This window comes from Stegostoma tigrinum, chromosome 8 (genome assembly GCF_030684315.1).
Source record: "Stegostoma tigrinum isolate sSteTig4 chromosome 8, sSteTig4.hap1, whole genome shotgun sequence".
Classification (NCBI taxonomy): domain Eukaryota; kingdom Metazoa; phylum Chordata; class Chondrichthyes; order Orectolobiformes; family Stegostomatidae; genus Stegostoma; species Stegostoma tigrinum.
In genome coordinates this window covers 101010054-101031109 of record NC_081361.1, presented here as the reverse complement: position 1 = coordinate 101031109, position 21056 = coordinate 101010054, and the positions used below count along the sequence as shown (strand labels likewise).

Genomic DNA, 21056 nt, shown 5'->3' with positions numbered 1-21056 from the left:
CAGCCCAGCTTTGCAGCTTATCTATGTCTCCCTGCAACCTATAGCATCCTTCGTCACTATCCACAACTCCACCGACCTTAGTGTCGTCTGCAAATTTACTAACCTATCATTCTACGCCGTCCTCCAGGTCATTTATGAAAATGACAAACAGCAGTGGACCCAACACATGACCCTTGCGTTACACCACTAGTAACTGGTCTCCAGGATGAACATTTCCCATCAACTACCACCCTCTGTCTTCTTTCAGCAAGCCAATTTCCAATCCAAACTGCTATATCTCCCACAATCCCATTCCTCCGCATTTTGTACAATAGCCTATTGTGAGGAACCTTTTCGAACGCCTTGCTGAAATCCATATACACCACATCGACCGGTTTCCTCTCATCTACCTGTTTGGTCACCTTCTCAAAGAACTCAATAAGGTTTGTGAGGCACGACCTTCCCTTCACAAAACCATGCTGACTATCCCTAATCAATTTATTCTTTTCTAGATGATTATAAATCCTATCCCTTATAACCTTTTCCAACACTTTACCAACAACTGAGGAAAGGCTCACTGGTCTATAATTACCAGTGTTGTCTCTACTCCCCTTCCTGAACAGGGGAACCATATTTGCTATCCTCCAGTCATCTGGCACTATTCCTGTAGACAATGACGAGTTAAAGATCAATGCCAAAGGTTCGGCAATTCCCTGGCTTCCCAGAGGATCCGAGGATAAATCCCATCCGGCCCAGGGGACTTACCTGTCTTCACCCTCTGAAAGATTTCTAATACCTCTTCCTTGTAAACCTCAATCCCACCTCGTCTCGTAGCCTGTATCTCAGTATTCTCCTCGACAACATTGTCGTTGTCTAGAGTGAATACTGTTGAAAAATATTCATTTAGCGCTTCCCCTATCTCATCTGACTCCACACACAACTTAACACTACTATCCTTGATTGGGCCTAATCTTACTTTCGACATTCTTTGATTCCTTAAATACCTACAGAAAGCCTTAGGGTTTATCCTGATCCTATCCGCCAACAACTTCTCATGTCTCCTCCTAGCTCTTCTGAGCTCTCTCTTTCGGTCTTTCCTGGCTACCTCGTAGCCCTCAAGTGCCCTAACTGAGCCTTCACATCTCATCCTAACATAAGCCTCCTTCTTCCTCTTGACCAGAGATTCCACCTCCTTCGTAAACCACGGCTCCCCAAATCTAATGTGCACACGTAGCCTGCATTCCTTAAACAATCTTCACATTTCAATAGTGCTCTGAGATAATGTGAACTGCAGATGCTGGAGAATCCAAGATAAAAAAGTGTGGAGCTGGATGAACACAGCAGGCCAAGCAGCATCTCAGGAGCACAAAAGCTGACGTTTCGGGTCTCGAGCTCTGATGAAGGTTCTAGGCCCGAAACGTCAGCTTTTGTGCTCCTGAGATGCTGCTTGGCCTGCTGTGTTCATCCAGCTCCACACTTTGTTATCCCTGACAGCATCTGCACCCATTTTATGTTACTCAGTTCTTGCCTAACAGAATTGTAATTACCCTTCCCCCAGTTGTAAACCTTACCCTGCTGTATGTACCTATCCTTATCCATGACTATTGTAAAAGTAACAGAGTTATGATCGCTACTGCCAAAATGCTCTCCTACCAACAGGTCTAACACTTAGCCCAGTTCGTTTCCGAGCACCAAAACCAAAGTGGCCTGTTTTCATGTTGGTCTATCGACATCCTGTGTCAGAAATCCTTCCTGAATGCACTGGACAAAATCTGCTCCATTTAACTATGCAACTAAAATATTTCCAATCAATATTTGCAAAGTTGAAGTAACCCAGGACTACAACCCTGTGACTTCTACACCTTTCCAGTATCTGCCTCCCAATCCACTCCTCCACTTCTCAGCAACTATTAGGGGGTCTGTAAAAAACCCAATAAAGTGACTGCTCCTTTCTTGTTCCAGACCTCAACTCAAACTGACTCTGTAGATATAGCATTCTCAAACTGCCGTTCAGTAGCTGCTATATTCGCCCTGACTAGCAATGTCACTTTCCCGCCTCGTTTTCCACCTCCCCTATTTCTCTTAAAGTATCTAAATCCCAGAACTTCCAGCATCCATTCCAGTCCCTGAATTACCCAAGTTGCTGTTATGGCCACAACATCATAGTTCCAAGTACCGACCCATGCTCTAAGTTCATCTGCCTTTTTTCTGATACTTCTAGCATTGAAGTACACACACCTCAAACCACCCCTGTGTCCACAATTACATTCCATCGGCCACATTTCTTTATAAACAACCTCACTCCCTCTTGTGTCTGTTGGAAGGCTGAATACCTCATCCGCTGAATTACAAATCCAGTTCCCTGCCCCTTGCCAATCTAGTTTAAACCATCCTGTACAGCTCGAGCAAACCTCCCCCCCAGGATATTTGTGCCCTTCTGGGTCAGATGTAATCGGTCCTTACTGTACAGGTCCCACCTTTCCCAGAATGTGCTCCAATTATCCACATAATGGAAGCCCTCCCTCCTACACCAGCCCTGTAGCCGCATGTTTAGCAGCACTCTGTCCCTATTTCTTACTTTGTTATCACGTGGCACTGGTAGTCATCCAGAGATAACTCCCCTGTTTGTCCTGGACTTCATCTTCCAACCTAATTCCCTGTACTTGTTTTACACATTCTCTGTATTTTTTCTACCTATGTCACTGGTACCGATGTGTACCATGCCTGCTGGTAGCTCCACCTCCCCCTTAAGGATCCTGAAGACACAATCTGAGACATCATGGACACTGGCACCTGGGAAGCAACATACCATCCATTTATCTCGATCGTGCCTACAGAACTGCCTGTCTGCTCCTCCTGCCATTAAATTCCCCATTACAATGGCTCTCCTATACTGCCCTCTTCTCTTCTGTGCCACAGGGCCAGGCTGAGTGCCAAAGACCTGTCTGCTATGGCCTTCCCCGGTAGGTTGTCCCCCACAACAGTGTCCAAAACGGTCTCCTTGTTATTGAGGGGAATGGCCACAGGGGATCCCTGCACTGTCTGCCTATTTCCTTTCCCCTTCCTGACAGTCACCCAGCTACCTTTTTCCTGTACCTTGGGTGTGCCACCTCCTTATAACTCCTCCCTATCATCCCCTCAGCCTCCCGAATGATCTGGAGTTCATCCAGCTCCAGCTCCAATTCCCTAACATGGTTTTTGAGGAGCTGGAGTTGGGTGCACTTCTTGCAGGTGAAATCGGAGGGGACATCAGCAGTGACCCTTAGCTCCCACATCCTGCAAGAGGAGCATGCATCTGCCCAGCTTCCATTCCCTCTACTCGAGACTTCCAGAAGAATTTTAAAAAAGCCTCACCTTACCGAACCTCGACACAGTCTTTTTTGGTTAGAGGATGGGGATGGGTGGGAGACACAAAATGTATAGTGTTTCAGGTTTAGCCAATGCTTGAATATATCAGTTCCTTCCTGGCTTGTGTTCTCTCTACACACCTGCTGCTGAAAACAAGAGGTTCTCTGCTGCACAAGGTAAGATTTTATACAGGGAAGAAAAAACAATCTTAACTTCCCGTCGGCACTCTGGCTTGCGCTGCTGCTGCCGAAAACAACCGAAAACATCTCTACTCTTGTACTTTAGTCCTCTTGAAATGAATGCTAACATTACATCTGCATTCCACACTGCCAACTGAACCCATGTGATAACCTTAAGAGAGCTCTAATCTCGAAGCCCCATGTGTTAACCTTAAGAGAGCTCTAATCTAGAAGCCCCATGTGATAACCTTAAGAGAGCTCTAATCTCGAAGCCCCATGTGTTAACCTTAAGAGAGTTCTAATCTAGAAGCCCCATGTGTTAACCTTAAGAGAGCTCTAATCTAGAAGCTACAGATTTCTGAAGCCTTTTCCTGTTTGGAAAATAGTATATTCTTTCTACCAAAGTGCATAACCTCACAATTACCCACATTATTTTACATCTGCCACTTCCTTGACCACTCTCCTGGCCCAAGTCCTTCTGCAGTCTCCTTGCTTCCTCAAAACTACCTGCCCCTCAATTTATCTTTGTGTTACGTGAAAACTCAACAATAATGTCATCAGTTCCTTCATGCAGATGGTGACTGTATAACATGAATAGTTGTTGTCCCACCTACAGAACTGCATTATTCATCGGCTACCATCCCAAAAACGACCCCTTTATCGCCACACTCTGCCAATCAGCCAGTCAGCCAATCCTCTATCTATGCCTGTATTGTATCCCATTACCGTGGGCTCTCTTATTTAGCAGTCTCCCGTGTGGCACTTTGTCAAGGATTCTGGAAATCCAAATAGATCGTGTCCACTGGCTCGCCTTTTGTCTAATTTGTGCATTACTCTTCAAACAATTCTAACAGATTTGTCAGGCATGGCCTCCCTTTGATGAAACCATGATGACTTACCGTTTCACCGTGTACTTCCAAGTATTCCACAATCTCATTCTTAAAATGGACTCTAAAATCATACCAATGACTGAGGGTCAGGCTAACAGGCTTGTGGTTTCCTGTCTTCTGCCTCCCTCCCTTTTTAAACAAAGTTATTACATCAGCCATTTTCCAGTCCTCTGAAACCATGTCTGATTCCAGTGATTCCTGAAAAATCACCACCAATGCCTTCACAATCTCCTCAGCTATTTCCTTCAGAAATCTTGGGTGTAATCAATCTGGTCTGCGTGATTTGTGCACCTTCAGACCTTTCAACTTCCCCAGCACTTTCCCCCTCATGATGGCTACTGCAGCCATCTCTGCCCCTTGAAGCTCTGATACACTGTTAGTGTGTTCTACTGTGAAGACTGATGAAAAGTACCTATTCAATTCTTCAGCTGTTTCTTTGTTCCCCGTTACTACTTCTCCATCCTCATTTTCCATTGTTTCAATGTCCATTCTTGTCTGTCTCCTCCCTTTTAGATATCTAAAATAATTCTTGCAGTCCTCTTTTTATATTGCTAGCTAGCTTACTCTCCTATTTCATCTTCTCCCCACTCGTAGGTTTATTTTTATTTGCCCTTTGCTAGTTTTTGAAGGTTTTCTAATCCTCTGGCTTCCCACTAATCATCACTATATTGAATGCTTTTTCTTTTACTTTTATGCTGTCCCTGACTTCCATTGTCAACCATGGTTGCCTTGTCCTCCCCTTAGTATGTTTCTTCTTCCTTGGCATGAATTTCTGCTGTGCCTCTTGAATTACCCAGAAACCCCCACCATTGTCGCCCATTGTCTGACCTGCTAGGCTTCCCTACCAACCAGCTTTGACCAGCTCGTCCCTCTTGTCTTTGTAGTTACCTTTACTCGATTGTTGTACCATTACATCTGAATCCAACTTCTCCCTCTCAAATTGCAGGCTGAATTCTGTCTGAGTACTGGCACTGCCCCCTAGTGATTCTTTCATTAAATCTACCACATTCACATTACTCTGGTCATCGCTGAAATTTTGGATCTGGATTCTTGGTCTCTTTGAGGGTAGAAGAGACCTCGGAATCACGCTCATTTAAAAACACTTTTACTTGTGCTCTCCTCCCTCAGAGCTCTCCCACTCCCCAGCTGCTCAGTACTGCACTTGGAGCCTAGTTTTATGCTTCACTCCTTAGGCTTGAACGGAAAAACTGTTGAACTCAGTGATGAAAAGGTCAATCCTATTTAAAGTACAAACTGGTTCACAAAGTGCAATAAATTGCACAATCTCTATTGTCCTTAGGATGCTTGGGACCTTTAACTGAACTCTGTCTCCTGTACACACAAATATAAATCACAGGTTGCTGCTGGAGCAGTTGGTTTAGCCCAGAGAGCCTTGGATGAAGCGACTAGGTATGCCTTGGAAAGAAAAACCTTTGGAAGATTACTCGCACAGGTAAGGTTGAGCTTTGTAACACATCCTCAAATTTAATATGTTCACTCTCATATTCAAATCCACTAATGTCCTCTCTGTTTCTCTAAGCTTCTGCTGCTGTGCAACCTTCTGCTTAAGCATCCCCAATTTCAATTGTTGAACTATTGCCTTTATCTGCCTTGGTACTAAACTCTGGCTTTGCATCTATGCCCCACTTACTTCCATTATGATGCTCCTTAAACCTATATTTACACCAAGACATGAGTCATCCTTGCTAATATTGGTACCAAATTTTGATGGATGCACATGTCTGTGAGGCACCTTGGGAAATGTAAATTAATTGATTATAAAATAAATATAACTTGTTCTAATTAGAGACACATTTTCCCGGTGAACATGTGCTCTTGTTCCTTGAGCACTTGGGGCTTCCCAGAAAGTGCTAGAGGCAGTAATGACTCCTACTGCTGAGCATTGACTATGTATATTTCAGTAATTATAATGATAATTGATGGGCTAGAGTGCTAAGAACAGCAGATGGATGAGAACGCCACTATGCTCAAGTTCCTCTCCAAGTCTCTTACCATCCTGAACTGGGTCAAAAATCTGACTTTTCTCCCTAACTGCACTGGATGAACTGAGTGGTTCAAGAAGGCAGCTTGGCACCACCTTCTCAACGGCAACTAGGAATGGTCAATAAATGCTGGCACCCAAATCCCGAGAATCGTTTCAAAGGAGAACATGGCTGTTTACAACAGATTTAATCTCTGGGCCATTTTGGTGAGGGATATTCTCCAGTACATTCAATCACTGGACTAGCAGCACAGAGCTCCTGGAATTCAAATTCTGTGGTCATTTGTGGTTGAGCACATTGAAAGGAACACTCGTGAAATTTGTCAGGTCAGTGTGGTCTACAATTCCTTCTGATCCCGACTTATGTTTAGCTGCTGACCCTGGCCTCCCTATGCATTCTTACCACAATTCTCCATCCACAGCCTTCACTCCCATCTGGTTGGAGAGATTGAACCACCTCAGCCTCAATTCTGTACTGCTTTCTTGGAAACACTCAGCTTCACTCTGCCTCTCGCCCTCAGAAACCCAAGCTTCAGTCTTTGGTCACTCAGGGCTTTCTGTTGGTTGTTAATTGTATCAATTATTTTTAAATTGTATTCAGTTGTTGGACTTTGACTGCAGATTCATTGGGAATTGAAAGTCTCATTGGGGTTGGAGGTGTATGTATGTATTCTGTATCTCTTCAAATAGAGATTTTAAGTGTGAAGATTAAGGATTTAAAAAATAAGAATAGGAGCAGCCCTTCAAATGTGAAATACCATTGAGCCCTAGTTTTAACATTCACTGCCACCATTTCTGAATGTGGAGATGCCAGTGTCAGACTGCAATGGACAAAGTCAGAAGTCACACAATACAGGTTTATTTGAAAACACAAGCTTTTGGTGTGCTGTCCCTTTGTCAGAAATGTGTGTATAATGTCCTAAGAGGTTGCAGAAAGGGTAACAAGTTGCTGTGAAGCGGCATGAGCAGACTTGGACCAGTAATACTGTTAGCATTAATGGTGCTAGCTGTCCGCTCCGTTTCTGTGTACAGAAAACTCCGCTCACAGTTTCCTGTAGAGAAGAAAGTAGTAAAGTGAAGTTTGGTAGAGCGATTTTGATTGTGTGAATGAGGAGAAGCTGTTTTCAGTGGCAGGAGAGTCAGTGAACAAAGGGATACATTGAAGGTAGATAACAAAGTGTGGAGCTGGATGAACACAGCAGGACAAGCAGCATCTCAGCAGCACAAAAGCTGACGCTTCGGGTCTGATGAAGGGTCTAGGCCCAAAACATCAGCTTTTGTGCTCCTGAGATGCTGCTTGGCCTGCTGTGCTCATCCAGCTCCACAATTTGTTATCTTGGATTCTCCAACATCTGCCTTTCCCATTATCTCTGACACATTGAAGGTAATTGGCTAAAGAGCCAGAGGGGAGGATGTTGGCACCTGGGCTAACATTGATTGCCTATCTCTTGTTGCCTGCTCTTTCACAAAGCTGGTGTGGTGCTATGGGCTGAATGGACTCTTCTTGTGCAAGAAGGTTCTCTGACAAAATTCCTACAAACAGAACTGGTTGACTCCATTTCCTTATGAGAAGGGAATCTACTGGCCTTGGACCAGCTTGTGATTCCAGCTCTCTGAGTTGGTACACACTTTGAAATGGCAGTTGTAAAGTGGCTTGGAAAAGTAAAGCAGTGTTAGTACTCTAATGCAGTAGGAGAAAAATCCTTAAAGTAAAACCAGATGAAGAGATCTTTTTCTCTGTAAGGTTGCAGGAACAGCAACTCATATTCCGCCTGGGAACCCTGCAGCCGTATGGTATCAATGTGGACTTCACCAGTTTCAAAATCTCCCCTTCCCCTACTGCATCCCTCAACCAGCCCAGTTCGTCCCCTCCCCCCACTGCACCACACAACCAGCCCAGCTCTTCCCCCCCACCCACTGCATCCCAAAACCAGTCCAACCTGTCTCTGCCTCCCTAACCGGTTCTTCCTCTCACCCATCCCTTCCTCCCACCCCAAGCCGCACCCCCCGCTACCTACTAACCTCATCCCACCTCCTTGACCTGTCCGTCTTCCCTGGACTGACCTATCCCCTCCCTACCTCCCCACCTACACTCTCTCCACCTATCTTCTTTACTCTCCATCTTCGGTTCTCCTCCCCCCTCTCCCTATTTATTCCAGTTCCCTCCCCCCATCCCCCTCTCTGATGAAGGGTCTAGGCCCGAAACGTCAGCTTTTGTGCTCCTGAGATGCTGCTTGGCCTGCTGTGTTCATCCAGCCTCACATTTTATTATCTTGGAATCTCCAGCATCTGCAGTTCCCATTATCTCAGAAATTGAGTCACTCTGTCTTCTGAATTTGCATACTTGACCTATGGCGTGTTGGTCTTTTCTTCATATTTGTTCAAAGCTATGATATTTCTGCAGAGCTGTGCTGACTTGTCTATGAATGCAAGCTTGTGAGATTAAGGGTTATAGTTTAAGTCTGTATAGTAGTTTAGTAGTTTAGTATGGGGGAGGCGATGGCCTGATGGTATTACCTCTGTACAGTAGAGACCCAGACGAACTTCTGGGGACCCAGGTTCAAATCCTACCATGGAATAAGGTATAATTTGAATTCAATAAATATCTGGAATTAAGAATCTAACGATGACTGTGAATCCATTGTCAATTGTCAGGAAAAACCCTGGTTCACTAACGTCCTTTAGGGAAGGAAACTGCCATTTTTTGGCTGGTCTGGTTTACATGTGATTCCAGACCTACAGCAATGTGCTTTACTCTGAACTGCCCTCTGGGCAGTTAGAGATGGGCAATAAATGCTGCCTAGTGAACACTGTCCTCATCTCCTGAATGAATGAAGAAAAGTTAACCTATTTTTACCACCTGTTAATAAACATGTTACTTTTCAGTCCGCTGAAGGAAACTGCCAAAGGTCTCTCGTTCTGGATAACAATAGTAAATAGAAACACATTGACCATTTTGGTGATTAAATAAAAGTTCTATACTTTTGGCACAGCTCATGGAGTGATGGAGCCTGATTACCAACCACTCCGACTTTTCGAATCATAAGATCAAGCATAACGTTGTAACTTCTGTAAATGTGATGACTTCTGTAAACTTGGTGAAATAAATTGGTGTCTGGTAAGGATCACTGGAGAGTAGGGATGCTAAGACTAAGGGACTTCCGTAATGTGAGAGACTAAAGAGATTTGGGTTACTTGTCTTGGAACAGTGAAGTTTAAGAGGAGGTCTAAAAGGGATGTTCAAAATGATGAAGTCTTTTGATAGATTAAATCAGTAAAAGACCCGAAGGAGATGAGAATTTTTTTTATGCAGTACATTGTGATCTGGAATGGGTTGCCTGGAATGGCAGTGAAAGCAGATTCACAATGACTTTCAAAAGGGAATTAGAGAGATACTCGAAGGGGAAAATGTTGTAGGATTTTGCGAGAAGGTGCACCATCTGATTTATTGGATAGCTATTTTGGCAAATCAGCACATGTACGGTGGACAGAATTAGTTCCCTGTAATGCAAGACTCTTGAGAGTCCATTGTTGGACTGGGGAGATGCAACTGTGCTATTTCTTGCCTCAGCTGAATCTTGTTCCTCCCTCTGTTATGTATACAGCATCAGGCAGTTTCCTTCCTGCTGGCAGACATGGCCCTGAAGGTGGAATTGGCACGGTTAGGTTACCAGAGGGCAGCCTGGGAAGTGGACCAGGGACGGAGGAACACTTACTACGCCTCCATAGCAAAAGCCTTTGCGGGAGACATTGCCAATCAGGTTGCCAGTGATGCTGTCCAGATCTTTGGGGGCAGTGGATTCAACAGTGAATATCCCGTGGAGAAACTGATGAGAGATGCTAAAATCTACCAGGCAAGTACCACAAGATTCAATTTTTTTTAACATCAACTGAAATTGTACTGATCCTTCAAATAAGAAGGAGAGATCTTGCATTTCTGCCATGGTTTTCACACCCTGAGTGGCCTCCAGATATTTTACAGGTCAGAAATACTTTTCTTGTGTGCTTGTAATTAGGAAACACAGCAACCCAATTTGGTGCCAAGCTGTCTAATAAGCAGCAAAGAGAAGATGACCAAGATAATGAGTTCTGTCAATATCTTCATTTGGATATATGGATGGATATTGGCCACTGAAGGGTGATCAATCTGAAACATTATCTTTTTCTTGATTGGAAGCTGCCAGATCAACTGAGTTATTTTCAGCATTTTTTTGTTATTTCAAACTTCCAGCATCCAGTACTTTATGTTGGTGTTGCTAATTACCCGCTGTTTTCCCAGCACAATTTTGCAAAATTAAAGGATTTCACAATCAATTGCCAAACCTCAGGGTATCAGAATGGTGCAGCCAGAACGTGGTCATTTGACTCATCAAATCTGTTAGCTTTTTGAAAGACCCATCAGTTAGTCCCATTTTCACCTGCTCTGGCTCCATAGCCCTGCAGTTTTTTTCTTTTTCAAGTTTTTGTTCTAACTTACTTTTGCAAGTTACTATTGAAACGTTTTCTTTTCACCACCCTTTCAGATAATGCATTACAGATCTCAAAAAGGATCTTTTTCATCTTCTCACCTCCCGCTCTTTGGCCATTTTCGTCAGTTTTGTATCTTGTTATCTTCTGCTGGTTGACCCTCCTGCTGTTGGGAGTAGTTTGTCCTTGATCCTCTATCTAAAGTGCTCTGATTTTGAGCACCTATTAAGCCTCCCTTCATCACTAGTAGAGGGAGAAGGACCTCTGTAAGAACATAAGTAATAGGAGCAGCAGTCAGCTATTTGGACCTCGGGCCTGCACTGCCCAGCACCAAAATTGTGACTGACTTGCCATCTCCTCTTAGCCACCCCGTGCTTTCTTCATGTCTCTTAACTGCTTCGATGCATAAATATCATTGGTCTTTGTCTTAAATATGCTCCATTCGTAGTTCTCTGGGATCACCTATTGCGAAGATTCAGAACAAAAATGTTTCTCCAAAGCTGTGCTCTAAATGACTGACCTAGTCTGAGACTGTGACCCAGTTTTCTAGATTTCCAACCAGCGAGATCTTGGCAGCATCTACCCTGTCAAGCCCCTTCGAAATTTACATTTCAATGAGATTGCCTCCCATTCTTCCAAATTTTAGGATTACAGGTGTAGTCTTTCCAGACTCTCTGCATAGACAATCCCTTCATCCTTGGAAGCAGTCCAATAAATCTCATTTCACTTCTCCTTAAGGCAAGATATCGTTTCTTGAAGACCCAGAACCCAAACACCATACTCTATTTGTAGAGTCACTAAAGCCCTTAATTGTTGTAAGATTTATTTGCTCTTGTAGCCCAATCCTAATGTGATAAATGGTAGCATACAACTTGATTTTCTAATTTCCAGCTGTACTTTCATGTTAATTTCGAGTGTACACTTCAAAACACCCAGGCCCCTCTGAATGCCAACATAATCTAATCTCTCAGTGCTGAAAATAAAATTCTGCATGCCCATTTCTTTACTGCTGTATTTTCCCACATCATGTTGTGTGCTAGCTACAGTTCAGTTGGTTGAAGTCCCATGAAAGATCTTGTGAGCAAAAATCAAGACCGCCATTCCAATAAACTACTGAGGGAGTGCTCCATTGTGAAGGTATTGTCTTTCAGATCAGATGTTAACTGAGAGCCAGTCTGCTTCATCTAGAACATAAAAGATTCCTTGGCACAACTTCAAAGAGCAGGCTATTTATCCCGGGTATGCTGGCCGAATTTTATCCCTCACATCATACATGTTATCTGATTATTGTAACTTTGTTGTTTGTCAGAGCTTGCTGTGTATGAATTTGTGGTTGCAGATCCATCATTCCAACAGTGACTACGCTTCAGAAGTACTTCATTGACTGTGAAATGTTTTGAGATTTTAAGAGTACATTATACCCCTGAATATACTGGCACCATAGTGACACACTGCTGTTCACTACCCACACTTGAAAGCTCTCTGTAGCATGCTGAAGACAGTGCTGTCTCCCTCACAGGCTGCCCAAATCTTGTACCTGTCAGATGAGGGCAGAATCTGAGGCTTGTGCACCACTGCACTGGTGATTCCTTAAGCTGCCTGACTTGCAGTCAGACCTTCCTATCCCTAGTGTCTAAATAGACTTGAATTGCTACTAAACATCTGGGTGAAAGTGTTTAGGTGACACACACCACCCTGTGATGACTGCATCTCAAGATTCCAGCTCAACAACACTAATCTGAATGTACAAACTGAAGAATTAGGAACAGGAGCAGGCCATTTGGCTGCTTCTGCCTACTCCATCACTCAATAAGACTATGGCTGATCTGATTGTGGCTTCGAAAACACTTTGTGCCTTTCCCTGGTATTCTTCAACTTCCTTGTTAATCAAGAATCTATCATCCACCTCTGCCTTAAAACTCTTTGACTCCATTGCTGTTGGGGCAAGCAAATTCCACAAACTAATGACCTTCTTTGAGAAATAAATAACACCCTTATCTCTGTCTGAAATAGAAGATTGCAGATTTTAAACTGATTCCTCTATTTCTAGTCTTCACCACAAACAGGAGTTTGAGGGTCGCAGACAGTTGCACGTGTAGTGGCTCAGGATCATAATGCTGTCTAGAAACTTGCAGCACACGCCCACACTATTATCCTTACCTAAGTGATAATGGGAACTGCAGATGCTGGAGAATCCAAGATAATAAAATGTGAAGCTGGATGAACACAGCAGGCCCAGCAGCATCTCAGGAGCATAAAAGCTGACGTTTTGGGCCTAGACCCTTCATCAGAGAGGGGCATGGGGTGAGGGTTCTGGAATAAATAGGGAGAGAGGGGGAGGCGGACGGAAGATGGAGAGAAAAGAAGATAGGTGGAGAGTATAGGTGGGGAGGCAGGGAGGGGATAGGTCAGTCCAGGGAAGACGGACAGGTCAAGGAGGTGGGATGAGGTTGGTAGGTAGGAGATGGAGGTGCGGCTTGGGGTGGGAGGAAGGGATGGGTGAAAGGAAGAACAGGTTAGGGAGGCAGAGACAGGTTGGACTGGTTTTGGGATGCAGTGGGTGGAGGGGAAGAGCTGGGCTGGTTGTGTGGTGCAGTGGGGTGGGGGGGGGGACGAACTGGGCTGGTTTTGGGATGCGGTGGGGGAAGGGGAGATTTTGAAGCTGGTGAAGTCCACATTGATACCATTGGGCTGCAGGGTTCCCAAGCGGAATATGAGTTGCTGTTCCTGCAGCCTTCGGGTGGCATCATTGTGGCACTGCAGGAGGCCCATGATGGACATGTCATCTAAAGAATGGGAGGGGGAGTGGAAATGGTTTGCGACTGGGAGGTTCATGCAGCCTCACATTTTATTATCTTGGATTCTCCAGCATCTGCAGTTCCCATTATCACTGATACAATTTTAACCTCACTGCGAAGCTTCTTCCAGGGATGCCTAACCTGAAGAAGTTACCCTTCTCCCTCCGGACCAACCTCAGGGAATCTGTCTCCCATTGCAACTCTGTTGTAATCTCTTCGGCCTTGAAACTGCTCGACCATGTCCTGAAGCAAACCAGGCACCACAGCCACATCACCTTCCTCAGCACCTGCCTACAGAACCGGATCATCCCCAATGGACTACAGTCTACATTTCAGCCTTCCCAATTTGGCCCCAACCGTGACCACCTCTACACCCAGAATATTCAGACCCTTCAGAAGCGTTTCTCCCTGCGAGTCCAAAAACAGACACTCGCAGCCATGCGCCGGCACCTCCACACACTGCAATCCAGCCTGCCCCAGCTCAGAGCCTCCCTCTCCCAGACCTGCAAAGGACCTCTGCTGTTTTTTATCCTCCGCAGAATCCACAGACTGAACACGCAGTTTCACTCAGCTTTACTGGACACCAAAAATCGTAAGTACAACAAACTCACTGGCCCCTGCCACCCACAAGAAGATTCCTGCGCCTCCCAAATCCCGAGTCTGTCCCTGCCCCTCCCCCACCAAGCTCCCGCCGCCATTGACCATGAGGACACGGCCGGAGACCCCACCGATGACGCCTCCGCCGGGCACATGACTTCCGGGACCATGGACGCGACCGCTGCTGCAGTCATCGCCTCCACTTCCAGTTACAACACCTCACACACCACCCGAACCGCAGCTGCTGCTGCCCACCCCGATCCTCCAACCGCCGACGGAACCCCGCCCACAGCCGACGCTGTTGGAACCCCGCCCACGGCCGACGACCTCGTCGCTCCGCCCACAACCTCCACAGCCAGCAACCCCAGAGGAGACAGCCACACTGAGCCCTGCCGCATGTTCACCGACCCCCCAGACCTTCCACTGACTGAGGACGAACGGTCAGTCCTTAGTAAGGAGCTCACCTTTGTCCCCCTACAACCACACATCAATGAATATCAGTCACGTTTGGACATAGTATCAGAGATAATGGGAACTGCAGATGCTGGAGAATCCAAGATATTAAAATGTGAGGCTGGATGAACACAGCAGGCCAAGCAGCATCTCAGGAGCACAAAAGCTGACGTTTCGGGCCTAGACCCTTCATCAGCTCTGATGAAGGGTCTAGGCCCGAAACGTCAGCTTTTGTGCTCCTGAGATGCTGCTTGGCCTGCTGTGTTCATCCAGCCTCACATTTTATTACCACGTTTGGACATAGAACAGTTTTTCCGCCGCCTTCGCCCCCACGCCTACTTCTTCAACCGGGAACCTAACCCTCCCTCCACTGACTCCTTCACCCGCTTCCAACACAAGTCCTCCTCCTGGACACCACCCCCAGGCCTCCTACCTTACCTCGACCTCTTCATCTCTAACTGCCGTCAAGACATTAACCGCCTCAACCTCTCCACCCCTCTCACCCACTCCAACCTTTCCCCTGCAGAACGGGCTGCCCTCTGCTCCCTCCGCTCCAACCCCAACCTCACCATCAAACCCGCAGACAAGGGTGGCGCAGTGGTAGTATGGAGCACTGACCTCTACATCGCCGAGGCCAGACGCCAACTCTCCGACACCTCCTCCTACCGCCCCCTCGATCATGACCACACACCCGAGCACCAAAACATCATCTCCAACACCATTCATGACCTCATCACCTCAGGGGACCTCCCACCCACAGCCTCCAACCTCATTGTTCCCCAACTCCGCACGGTCCGTTTCTATCTCCTTCCCAAAATCCCCAAACCTGCCTGCCCTGGTCGACCCATCGTCTCAGCCTGCTCCTGCTCCTCCGAACTCATCTCCACCTATCTGGACTCCATTTTCTCCCCTTTGGTCCACGAACTCCCTACCTACGTCCGTGACTCCACCCATGCCCTCCACCTCCTCCAGGACTTCCAATTCCCTGGCCCCCAACACCTCATTTTCACCATGGACGTCCAGTCCCTATACACCTGCATTCTGCATGCAGATGGCCTCAAGGCCCTCTGCTTCTTCCTGTCCCACAGGCCCGACCAGTCCCCCTCCACCGACACCCTCATCCGCCTAGCCGAACTCGTCCTCACCCTCAACAACTTCTCTTTCGATTCCTCCCACTTCCTACAGACTAAGGGGGTGGCCATGGGCAGCCGCATGGGCCCCAGCTATGCCTGCCTCTTTGTAGGTTACGTGGAACAGTCCCTCTTCCGCACCTACACAAGCCCCAAACCCCACCTCTTCCTCCGTTACATTGATGACTGTATCAGCGCCGCCTCTTGCTCCCCAGAGGAGCTCGAACAGTTCATCCACTTCACCAACACCTTCCACCCCAACCTTCAGTTCACCTAGGCCATCTCCAGCACATCCCTCACCTGCCTGGATCTCTCAGTCTCCATCTCAGGCAACCAGCTTGTAACTGATGTCCATTTCAAGCCCACCGACTCCCACAGCTACCTAGAATAAACCTCCTCCCACCCACCCTCCTGCAAAAATTCCATCCCCTATTCCCAATTCCTCCGCCTCCGCCGCATCTGCTCCCAGAATGAGGCATTCCACTCCAGCACATCCCAGATGTCCAAGTTCTTCAAGGACCGCAACTTTCCCCCCACAGTGATCGAGAACGCCCTCGACCGCGTCTCCCGTATTTCCCGCAACACGTCCCTCACACCCCGCCCCCGCCACAACCGCCCAAAGAGGATCCCCCTCGTTCTCACACACCACCCCACCAACCTCCGGATACAACGCATCATCCTCCAACACTTCCGCCATCTACAATCCGACCCCACCACCCGAGACATTTTTCCATCCCCACCCCTGTCTGCTTTCCGAAGAGACCACTCTCTCCATGACTCCCTTGTTCACTCCACACTGCCCTCCAACCCCACCACACCCGGCACCTTCCCCTGCAACCGCAGGAAATGCTACACTTGCCCCCACACCTCCTCCCTCACCCCTATCCCAGGCCCCAAGATGACTTTGCACATTAAGCAGAGGTTCACCTGCACATCTGCCAATGTGGTATACTGCATCCACTGTACCCGGTGTGGCTTCCTGTACATTGGGGAAACCAAGTGGAGGCTTGGGGACCACTTTGCAGAACACCTCCGATCGGTTCGCAATAAACAACTGCACCTCCCAGTTGCAAACCATTTCCACTCCCCCTCCCATTCTTTAGATGACATGTCCATCATGGGCCTCCTGCAGTGCCACAATGATGCCACCCGAAGGCTGCAGGAACAGCAACTCATATTCCGCTTGGGAACCCTGCAGCCCAATGGTATCAATGTGGACTTCACCAGCTTCAAAATCTCCCCTTCCCCCACCGCATCCCAAAACCAGCCCAGTTCGTCCCCTCCCCCCACTGCACCACACAACCAGCCCAGCTCTTCCCCTCCACCCACTGCATCCCAAAACCAGTCCAACCTGTCTCTGCCTCCCTAACCGGTTCTTCCTCTCACCCATCCCTTCCTCCCACCCCAAGCCGCACCTCCATCTCCTACCTACCAACCTCATCCCACCTCCTTGACCTGTCCATCTTCCCTGGACTGACCTATCTCCTCCCTACCTCCCCACCTATACTCTCTCCACCTATCTTCTTTTCTCTCCATCTTCGGTCCACCTCCCCCTCTCTCCCTATTTATTCCAGTTCCCTCTCCCCATCCCCCTCTCTGATGAAGGGTCTAGGCCGAAACGTCAGCTTTTGTGCTCCTGAGATGCTGCTTGGCCTGCTGTGTTCATCCAGCCTTACATTTTATTATCTATTATCCTTACTTAACCTTGTTTTATTTACTTCCAGAATTTATAAGTAGGGACTTTTAATATTATAAATACTTGGGTTTCTGCTGCCTTCCTAACAATATTGTGGCAGTTCCAATACGATATGGACTACAGTAATTCAAGGAGGTGGCTCCCTGCCACTGCCACATGGGCAATAAATGTTGGTCGAGCCATCAATGTTACATTCAATGACAAAACTTAAAACAACTTCACTGTTTTTCTCTTATCTTTATTCATTCATGGGATGAGGGAATTGCTGGCCAGGCAGTATTTATTGCTCATCCCTAATTGCCCAGAGGCCAGTTAAGTGTCACATTGCTATTGTTCTGGAGTTACATGTTGGTCAGACCAGATAAGGATGGTGGTTTTCTTCCCTATAGAACAAGTTAGCTTATTATTTGTGTTTAGCTTATTATTTATACACATCAAATTTTAATTTAGTAATGTTTTAAAACCTCAAATGTTAATTTCCTCCATTTAAATTCATTTTTGGTTTATTTCTCCATTCATTAGTTAAACAATAAACTTAATTAAGTGATAACATATGTACTTGACTTTGTTAGAAAATACATGAATCTCTGACCAAGAGTCTCCTTGGACTCCTACACTCCTCTGATCTTTTGCAGTTGCAGGATTTTGAAGAAATGCTTTCCTATTTTACAGGGAGACAGTTCCTCCCAGCTGAATGTCTCCTAAGGTTTGTCACATTATAAATCTCTCCAGTGTGGAAACAGGCTCTTTGGCCCAACAAATCTACATCGACCCTCAGAGGACCCACCCAAACCCATTACCCTATAACCCACCTAATCTACACATCTCTCAGCACTATGGGCGATTTAGCACGGCCAATCCACCTAGCCTGCACATCTTTTCACTGTGGGAGAAAACTGGAGCACCTGGAGGAAACCCACACAGACAGTGGGAGATGTGCAAACTCCACACAGACAGTTGCACCACGGCAGCGGTGGATTCACTCTGCTCCTCTTGCAGTTCATATCTACTGTTTCTCCCAGTGTTAAAAGAAGTCTCTTATCTCTGAAATCATTCTAATAAATCCCCTTTCCAGGGGTGTGGCATCCTTCATAAGGTGTGCTTCTCAGAACTAGAGACTTATAGAGTCATTAGGCACAGAAACAGAACCTTTGGTCTAACTCATCCACACCAGCCAGGTTTTCCAAACTAAGCTAGTTCCATTTGCCCACATTTGGCATATACCGCTGTGAACCCTTCCTGTTCATGTATCAGCCCAAATTTCTTTTAAATGTGGTAACTGTACCTGCCTGTACCAATTTCTCTGGCAGTTCATTCCAAAGACAAGCCATCCTCTGTGTGAAAAAGTTGCCCATCAGGTCCCCTTTAAATCTTTTTCCTCTCACCATAATTGTGCCCTCCAGTTTTGAACTCCCCTCACTGAGGAAAAGCATGGTGGCTCTGTGGTTAGCAACACTGCCTCACAGCCCTGGGGACCTGCGTTCAATTCCACCCTTGGGCGTCTGTCTGTGTGAAGCTTGCACATTTTCTCCGTGTCTGCGTGGGTTTCCTCCAGGTGCGCTGGTTTCCTTCCACAGTCCAAAGATATGCCGGTTAGGTGGATTGGCCGTGCTAAATTGCCCGTAGTGTTCAGGGACATGTAGATTAAGTCGGTTACAAGGAGATGGGTGTGGGTTTGGTGTGGACTTGTTGAGCCAAAGGACCTGTTTCCACACTGTAGGGATTCTATATAGATTCTTTAGAAAAGATCCTTGCTATTCACCCTATCCATGCCCCTCAAGATTTTATAAACCTCTGTAAGGTCACCCCTCAGTCTCTGACACTCTAGGGATAAAAGTCCCAATCTGTCCTATAACTCAAACCCTCCTCCTGGTACATCCTCTAAATCTTTCCTGCACCCTTTCTAATTCAATAATATCCTTCCTATAACAAGGTGACCAGAACTGTACACAGTATTCCAAAAGTGGCCTCACCAATGTCCCGTACAGCCATAACATGATGTCCCAACCCCTATACTTAATGCTCTGACCAATGAAGGCAAGTGGGCCAAATGCCTCTTTTAATTGAACAACGTAGTACAAATATTGGCTTTAACATCCAGGAAAGGTCAGACAGATCATTGGTTTAACCTCTCATCCATGGCATCAACCAATGTAATATTTGACATTCATATTTGTTAAGTACTTAACAGCTTTTACATGATGAGAAGGCTGTTTCAAAGAGCCGTGTTGAGACCTAACCCATGTTTATAAAACATAACTTCTTTGCTATTGTATTCCAATAACCCTGAGAAGCCCACTTCCCTTTTAAACAGCTTTCTGCTTTAAACTGATATTTACCAGTCAAGTAACTTGAGTGCATGAATCAGACATCGAGGGCTGCAATGGATGATACTTTAAACTGAGACTCTGTGTGATCACTCCCTAGTGTCCGAGCCAATATTTAACGCTCAGCAGCATCGTCTTAAAGCAGAGATAGTAAGAACTGCAGATGCTGGAGTCACAGATAATAACACTGTGGAGCTGGAGGAGCACAGCAGGCCAGGCAGCATCAGAGGAACAGGAAAGTTCCTCAGAGAGTAGTAAGGGAATGGAACGCTTTGCCTGCAACGGTAGTAGATTCGCCAACTTTAAGTACATTTAAGTCATCATTGGACAAGCATATGGACATAGATGGAATAGTGTAGGTTAGATGGGCTTGAGATCGGTATGACAGGTCGGCACAACATCGAGGGCCAAAGGGCCTGTACTGTGCTGTAATGTTCTATGTTCTATGAAAGTTGATGTTTTGGGTCAGGACCCTTCTTCAAAAATGGGGAGGGGCAAGGGAGCACAGAACTAAATAGAGAGAAGATGAGTGAGGCTGGGGATAGTCAGCAGGATAGTGACAGGTGACTGCAGGTAGGATGTGGTGGGGATTGGTCAGTGAGGTAGGAGAAGTAGATAGATGGGAGAGAAGATGGTCAGGTTGTATTAGGTCAAGGAGGCGTTATGAGACGGAGTGTTGGACATGGGATGAGGCCGGGGTTAGGGAGGTTTCGAAAATGGTCAAATCCACATTTAGGCCATCGGGCTGTCGGCTCCCGAGGTGGAATATGGGGTGCTGCTCCTCCAGTTTGCAGGAGACTCCATTGTGACACTGGAGGAGGCCCTGGATGGGCATGTCACCCAGGGAGTGGGAGTGGGAGAGGGAATTGAAATGGTTTGCAATTGGAAGGTGTTGTTGTTTGCCGCAAACAGAGCGCAGGTGCTCTACAAAATGGTCTCCAAACCTCCACTTGGTCTCACCAATGTAGAAGAGGCCACATTGGGAGTAGTGGATGTAATAAACCACGTTGATGGATGTGCAGATGTACCTCTATCTAATGCGTAAGGTTTGTTTGGGGCCTTGGATGGGGTTGAGGGGGGAGGTGTAGGGGCAGGTGTAGCACTTGCTACAGTTGCGGGGAAAGGTGCCGGGGGTGGTGGTGCTGGAGGGGAGTGTGGGGCAGATGAGGGAATCACAGAGAGAGTGGCCC

At 46.6% G+C, this 21056-nt stretch overlaps 1 protein-coding gene across 3 annotated transcripts in view; it reads left to right on the top strand.

The window, feature by feature from the left end:
* The window catches only part of acadm (acyl-CoA dehydrogenase medium chain), a 64457-nt gene that overhangs the window by 37270 nt on the left and 6131 nt on the right, over positions 1 to 21056 (top strand). For all 3 annotated transcript variants that reach the window (XM_048540068.2, XM_048540070.2, XM_048540067.2), the window contains 2 exons: positions 5754 to 5849; positions 10004 to 10252. In XM_048540068.2, the coding sequence (XP_048396025.1) occupies positions 5754 to 5849; positions 10004 to 10252 (345 nt within the window). The remainder of the gene's footprint in view (positions 1 to 5753; positions 5850 to 10003; positions 10253 to 21056) is intronic.